Source organism: Eulemur rufifrons, chromosome 18, assembly GCF_041146395.1.
Source record: "Eulemur rufifrons isolate Redbay chromosome 18, OSU_ERuf_1, whole genome shotgun sequence".
In the NCBI taxonomy this organism is placed as follows: domain Eukaryota; kingdom Metazoa; phylum Chordata; class Mammalia; order Primates; family Lemuridae; genus Eulemur; species Eulemur rufifrons.
The window spans coordinates 13,218,726-13,226,306 of NC_091000.1; the positions used below are offsets into that span (position 1 = coordinate 13,218,726).

General features: G+C 45.1%; 1 protein-coding gene across 1 annotated transcript; it reads left to right on the forward strand.

Annotated features, from left to right (window-relative positions):
• The first annotated feature begins 2,605 nt into the window (after positions 1 to 2,605).
• SLC25A4 (solute carrier family 25 member 4) lies at positions 2,606 to 6,553 on the forward strand. Its single transcript, XM_069492908.1, has 4 exons — positions 2,606 to 2,790; positions 4,053 to 4,539; positions 5,038 to 5,178; positions 6,089 to 6,553. Exons 1-4 carry the CDS (start codon positions 2,680 to 2,682, stop codon positions 6,244 to 6,246), a joined length of 897 nt encoding a protein of 298 aa, XP_069349009.1. The 5' UTR covers positions 2,606 to 2,679; the 3' UTR covers positions 6,247 to 6,553.
• Positions 6,554 to 7,581: the final 1,028 nt, after the last annotated feature.

Below are 7,581 nucleotides of genomic sequence, written 5' to 3' on the forward strand. Positions count from 1 at the left end.
TTAGTAATAGAAGACAAATAATGTAGAGAAGAAAATATCTACTTGAGAATTAGTTTTGGAATATCCAAGAATGGTATGGAAGAAAGTGAAATTAGATCCATACCTCCTTACACTCTATGGTGCAGTGTTACATATTTTAAAAATAACTACCAAAAGTAGAAGAAAATGGACAAAATATTAGGGCAAATAGACTAATATGTCTCTAAAAGAGATATGTTTATATCAGAATATGAAATATGTCATCATAATACAGGTCTGTCCATATTTAAATAAATAACATTGATAGAACAATATAATAAAATAAGTATCAAAAAGAAAACAACAAAATGAAAAATAATCAACACATTTATTGTCCCAAATACATGAAAAATTGTTGTATGGATACTCTGCTTTCACTCCATAAGTGGTCAAGGACAATTAAAAGTCTACACAAAAGGAAACCCTGTCAAATTAAATTGAATCATATGGAATATGTACAGTTTCACAGCAATGAAAGAAATACAAATGAAAATTCATAAAATGGCAGAAATGCTTAAAAGATGCCAGTGTTGGAGGACGGGCTGGGAGAAACAAGAGCTCATTTACATTACTGATGGGCCTATATTTCTGAAGAGCAGTTTGTCAATGTATACGTAGCAGGAGCTACAAAACTTTTAAAACCTTCAATCTATCCACTCCATTGTGGGAATATATGAAACGAAAACAACTTAAAGGAGAAAACGAAATTTGTGCAAGTGCTTAGATAGCAGCATTATTTCTCATAATAAAAACAAGATACAATTCTCACACACAATTAAAAGGAAAATAGTTTAAGCAACTGTTCTATGTTAACAAGATGAAATACATTATAATTAAAAATAATTAATATGTCGATTATGTAGATCCATGGAAATCTATACATGAAACTGTGAAAAATAAAGCTGAACAAGCAACAAATACACTGAACTGTAAGGTCTTTGGAGATGAACCACGTCTTATATTGAATCCACAGGGTTACACTTAGTTCTTGGTACACAATAAATGCTCAGCAAGTGTTTGTTGAATGAATGCATAAATGGCAATGGCTTTTTTGTTTTTCTGTCCTGAGTTCTTGATCTTCTGTCTGCTCTCACTTCTGGCAACTTTGCACTAGATCCTAGTTTCACACTGCTCACCTGGATTTCTGAACTCTCACTTGCCCCAATCTCGGATAAACACATACCCTCTGTGGTCCTGGCACCCAACGAGTGACCTTTGCTCTACTGAAGTCTCCAGACCCAGGGTGACACACAGCTGAAGCTCAAAACCACCTAACGTGATGTCTGCTTTCATCAGCAAGCATCAGAAAAAAAGAAAGCTAATCAAAAAAATGAACAAACTTTGCCAAATACACAAACGAACAACAGCAAATGTGGGGAGAGAATTGAGTAAAGAGGTTAGAGTTAAAAATGAATTGCAGTCATTCCGGAGGAAGGAACAGCTGTATTTGAAAACCTGTATGGTCATATGAACTATCTTAAAAAAAGAGTTAAGGAAAATTAAAGCTCATATTAATACATTTTAAAAATTAATTGCAATGTTTCCTGGTGTTTCTAGTGTTTCCCCAACCCTAGATCCCTGTTAAACAGAGGCAAATACAGCCAAGGATTGGACCATCCCTGAAAGGCTGACGGCACTGACCCTCAAGGAGGTGCCAGCTGACTGAGAACATTCTACCCAGAATATGTGCTGAGATTCCGTTGAGAGCAGAGTGACACATTAAGCCCTTTAGGGCCTTACAAAAGAAGTGTCCTATGAGGTATGAGATGTATGAGGGGCTTCCAAAAGAAGTGTCCTATATCTTAGAGTCATCAGGCTGTGTGTCATAGCGTAACAGTCTGACCTAACAGAAAAGCAAAACGTAGGCACACCTTTGCTAAAGCGAGTAGGAATTCACCAAGCGGCCCCCTGCACCTGACCTTTCCCGGGGCACTGAGTGCCGGGCACATAAACATTTGAGAGCACAATGAATGGCTGAATGAATGACTGAACGAATGATTGAATGAAGAGAAGTGGGAGACAGTAGTTTGCCAGATTATATGAAGCAATCACGGCATCAAGTGACGTTAGTATTTATTTAGGAGGACTGTAATTTATTTTGGGGAGCGCACAGCTCTGAAGAGGCCCAAACCCAGGCAGGGAGCTCTGGGGAGGGACGCCGTTACATGCAAGAAGAAGAAAATAGCCCTAAGTCCCTTGGCCAGGAGCGCAGGCCCGAGGTTAAAGCAAGCCCCGCCTGAGGCAGCGGGTCCCGTGCGTGTCCCCAGGTCGGCCCCAGCCTAAGCCTTCGTGTGCTATAAATACAGCGGCCCACATGCTGCTGCAGTGACACGGTGTTCCCGCTGCTCGCCGGGACAGATAACATGAATTTGCCCTTTAAACGTCCCAAGCTGAAGCACAGCCCCCGGCCCACCCCTGCCTGCCGGAAGCGCCTTCGCCCCCGATGCCCTCTGCAGAGGAGGCCCGGGGCGGGGTGTGCGGGCACCTGCCGGGCCAATGCGCAGCGCGCGCGCCGGCCCGGGCCCGCCTCCTCTCGCGAGACGCCGCGCGGGGCATATAAGGAGGACTGCGGGCGAGGCGAGCGGCCCCTCCGCATCGCGCAGGGACGGGCACGGGGCGGGAGCGCGGCGCGGTGCAGGCTCTGTGCGTCCGGCTGTCACCATGAGCGATCAAGCTTTGAGCTTCCTGAAGGACTTCCTGGCAGGTGGCATCGCCGCTGCCGTCTCCAAGACCGCGGTCGCCCCCATCGAGAGGGTCAAACTGCTGCTGCAGGTGAGCGCGGCGCGCGGGTGGCGCGGCGGCCGTGTGCGGGCGGGCGGGCGCCGGGCTGCGGCGCGAGCTGCGGGGCGCGCGCGCGAGCGCCGCGGGGAACCTGCGCTAGGCCACAGGCCCGCGCCCGGCCTGCGCGAAGGAGAAGGTGCCCTCTGCGCTGAGACAGGTCCCGCGTCAGTCGCAGATTCCTGGTGTCGGGTGGCGCCCAGTGTTCGGGTGTCTATATATGGAAACCCACCCCGGAGTGGTTCGCCGCGAGCCAGCTCCTGCGCCCGTGACAGCACCGGCACTCCACTAAGGCCTCTGAGGCCGGCCTCACCTTTTGATTTTCAATATCCCTTGCACCTTCCTACCTGCATCCACCTTTTACATTAGAAAAAATAAAAATAATTAACTCAAGAACTCGCTTACTGTGTCCCACGCACCGTGCTGTGTAGGCTGACATACATTTTCATTCATCTTTATATAACCTGTCTAAGACAGATGAAGCTGAGAGGTTTTGAGAGATCAAGAAAATGTTTTCAGAATAAACTCAGATCACCTTATTTATGCTCTCCCCCAATTTTTTCCTCCTCAGCCTGGTCACTGAATGGCTTGTCATCATCCCACCTATCCTGTTTTTCTCCACCTGCCCAAAAGGCAAGGGCCCCTCAAAGACAAGAAGCCTGATTTGAGAGTCAAAATGATCAGCAACAAAAACCTCAATAAATTGCTCACAACAGCAACAGCCCCTCAATAATTGAGTACTTGGATAATCTGCTTGAAAATTTTGGGGGTTCTAATACCCAGTGGATTTATTCTCCTTCCTCCGTTAGAGCCTCTACTACTCAGAGATCCTCAACTCAAGGGAGACCAGAGTGACACCAAAGAATTGTCCTCTCGTGCCTACCCTGTCTATTAAATCGGGAGCTCTTTGAGGCAGGACTCTTTATTCATTTCTCTCTCTCAGTAAGCCCCTAGTACAGTTCTTGAAAATGCAATAAATGAATGGCTATCTTTACATAATTAAATAACCTCTTTTTAAGTTTATTTGGAGCCAAAACATTTTTCTTGAATGTTCTGATAACTGAGGCAAAATTGAATCATTTTGGCTTATTATCCAAGTAACTAACATTTATTTACATTTCCTCAATATCCATTTGATTTCCTCATACTCTTTTTGTTTCTTCAAAAGGCAATCTAGGAATTGCAAACCTCCTTTTTCTTCTGTCCTCTTCCCTTCTCCCTGCCCTGCCTGTCCTCTGTCCCTCCCCCCACCCCAGGTCCAGCATGCCAGCAAACAGATCAGTGCTGAGAAGCAGTACAAAGGGATCATTGATTGCGTGGTGAGAATCCCCAAGGAGCAGGGCTTTCTCTCCTTCTGGAGGGGTAACCTGGCCAACGTGATCCGTTACTTCCCCACCCAAGCTCTCAACTTCGCCTTCAAGGACAAGTACAAGCAGATCTTCCTGGGGGGCGTGGATCGGCATAAGCAGTTCTGGCGCTACTTTGCTGGTAACCTGGCTTCCGGTGGGGCCGCTGGGGCCACCTCTCTTTGCTTTGTCTACCCGCTGGACTTTGCTAGGACCAGGTTGGCTGCCGATGTGGGCAAGGGCGCCGCGCAGCGTGAGTTCACTGGTCTGGGCAACTGTATCACCAAGATCTTCAAGTCTGATGGCCTCAAGGGTCTCTACCAGGGCTTCAACGTCTCTGTCCAGGGCATCATTATCTACAGAGCTGCCTACTTTGGCATCTATGATACTGCCAAAGGTGAGAGGGAGCATGGGGGATGGGCGTGTGGAGAGAGGATCCTGCGGAACTCATAGAGCACTTTATTAATCTTGTTTTTTTCCTAGTCTCTGGGCTAAACCCAGGCTTCTAAACGAGAAGGTGGTATGGTGTGGACAAATTAATAGCTAAAGGAACCTCTGTGTCCTTTACTGAAATAAACTCTGGCCTGGAGTTATTCAGAGAGGAAGAAGGCGGAGCCTAACTTCCTCCTGACAGGGCTGTACAGTGACCTGAAGCCACTTCAGCATGCCCTGCGTACTGAGCAGAACGCTGGCTTCCCTGGACCCAGAGAGGACGGCAACCAACTTCTGTTGGCTGCCTGGTCATACCTGAGACAGCCTCATGGGCACAGGTTCTTCCGGCAGGGCGGAGCCTGGCGTTGGAGGTGCAGTGTCCTCGTCCTCCCTCCACCTACCTTTTGCTGAGCTGCCGAGACAATCACCTCACAGCCATTTGGCTTCTTGGCTCTGCCCACAGGGATGCTGCCTGACCCCAAGAATGTGCACATTTTTGTGAGCTGGATGATTGCCCAGAGCGTGACGGCGGTTGCAGGGCTGGTGTCCTACCCTTTTGACACTGTTCGTCGTAGGATGATGATGCAGTCTGGTCGGAAAGGGGGTAAGCCTGAGCTCTGCCGAGCTAAGTCTCCCTTATTCTTCACCAAAGGAGAACAGTATTTAGTCTTCATCATGCTAAATGAATTGACAAAATTATTTGATAAGGACTTAGGAAAAAAAGATGGTATTAATTACCCTCAACATTCTTAACTGCTCCTTTAGGGAAAAGATTTTTTTCTTTTTATTAAAGAGACGATAAGAACATTAAAAATGAGATATTTAGAAGCGAATTTTACTTCGTATCCCGCATTATGGAGACCGTAGGCCTCTTCCTTAGAGCCTCCATGTAAACACAAGGGAAAAGAAGTAATTAACTAGTGTGTTTAAAAAGAATTCTTGCTTCCCTTGTCTAATTATTTCAAGTGTTAGGGGAGGGGGTGTTTTAGCTGGATGAGAGATGGCCTGAAGCAATGTGTCAGGAGAGAAAAAGTTTTGGCTTCTACAGGTTGAAACATATGAAATTGCCATTTTTCAAGTCAAAAACAGTCAAAATGTTAGCCATTTCACAGGGTTCAACCAAATAGTTATACCTTTTTATTTTAACTGTGTATCTTTGGGCACTACAATCTGAGACTAGGCCTCACTTTTCTCACCCATAAGGAAGGTGACCATGTAGCAGAATCCTCCGGCTCCACCTGCTCCCTTCCTGTTTTACAGTTGCACGGTCTGTCAATTGATTGGTTACTTGCCCCACTTCTTCAGTGATCTTGAATTAACGGAGTAGGAATGACAGGAGTCCCAGCCTGTTAAGCAAGGGAGGAGATGTCCAGTTGAATGTTGCACAGAGCAGGGCTTAATACCCAAGTGATTTTAATTTTACAAAACTGATGACACTGTGTGCAGATGTCTTTCAGAGGAAAAGTCTCTTTCCTCCAGCGTTATGGAGCCCTCACCAACATTTGTTTCCACAGCTGATATCATGTACACGGGGACAATCGACTGCTGGAGGAAGATTGCAAAAGATGAAGGAGCCAAGGCCTTCTTCAAGGGTGCCTGGTCCAATGTGTTGAGAGGCATGGGTGGTGCTTTTGTATTGGTATTGTATGATGAGATCAAAAAATACGTCTAATTGTAATTAAATCGCAAGTTCATTGGTGCGCAGTGAACTTGATCCATAAATTCACAGATCCATTGTGTGGTTTAATAGACAATTCCTAGGGGAAGTAAAAAGACAGATCTGGGATAGAACCAGACCAAAAGGAATACCTCAGAAAAAATGCTTCATTGAGTGTTCATTAAACCACAAATGTATTTTGTATTTATTTTACATTTAAATTCTCACAGCAAATAGAAAATAACTTACCATACTTGTACAATTAACTAAAGAACTGATAATGAAGAAATAACTGAATTTGAAACACCAATAAAGACCACTTAATGCACATTCTCTATTTTGTTGAACTCTCATTGACTGCTAAATGCATCAAAAAGACCATAAATGCATATTTTCTTTTTTAAATTTTCTTTTCCTGGGGTGTATCCTTCAGATTTTTATTTTCTTCTTTATTTTTTCATAAATGCATATTTCCTAGCATGACTCATTTATCAGTCAGTGTCTAAGCTTCTAAATGTCTGGTATTATACTCATTATGTATTATATGAGTACCTACAATGGTTAACGTTCTGATTTTCTCTTTTTTTTTCCTCCCTCCCTTTCCCTAGCCACCCGCTAGAGTTCTGATTTTCAAACTTAGGTTATATACTCTCTTTATCTTACCTCACCCAGTGTTGCTATAGGCTTGAAAGTGGTAACATGGAATGTGGCTTCCATAGATCGCACCTTATGTTATGCACTTTCATGGCGTCTTTAAGAACTCTGAGGCTGGGCGGTGGCTCTCGCCTGTAATCTAGCACTCTGGGAGGGTGAGGTGGGAGGATCACTTGAGGTCAAGAGTTCGAGACCAGTCTGAGCAAGAGCAAGACCCTGCCTCCACTAAAGATAGAAAATACTAGCAGGGCGTGAGGCGGAGGCAGGAGGAACACCTAACTGTGGTGAGCTATGATGATGCCACTGCACTCCAGCCTAAGTGCAGAGACTCTCTCTCAAAAAAAAAAAAAAAAGAATTCTGAAATTCTGCTAAAAGCTTTAGTTTCAAGAATTTTGCATGATTAGTACTCTGTTTTAGTCCTCTTAGAGAATTGTGATACCTAGAATTTTATGAAAGTGGACAGTGTTCACTGAAAATCAGTTTACTTCAGGCTGCCGTAACAAAGTGCCATACACTGGCTGGCTTGTAAGCAACAGACACTTATTTCTTACAGTTCTGTTGGCTGGAGGTCCAAAATTAAGGTGCCACCGGGGTCAGGTTCTGGTAAGGGCGCTCTTCCGGGTGTACACTACTGACTTCTTGTATCCGCACATGGTGGGAAGAGAGTGAGAGGTCTCTGGGTCCCTTTGAGCGGG

Excerpts from the sequence above, each read along its gene's own strand:
- SLC25A4 (XM_069492908.1), top strand. The coding sequence starts at position 2,680 with ATGAGCGATCAAGCTTTGAGCTTCCTGAAGGACTTCCTGGCAGGTGGC. Across the intron at positions 4,540-5,037 it reads CATCTATGATACTGCCAAAG|GGATGCTGCCTGACCCCAAG; the intron begins GTGAGAGGGAGC and ends CTCTGCCCACAG. Across the intron at positions 5,179-6,088 it reads GCAGTCTGGTCGGAAAGGGG|CTGATATCATGTACACGGGG; the intron begins GTAAGCCTGAGC and ends TTGTTTCCACAG.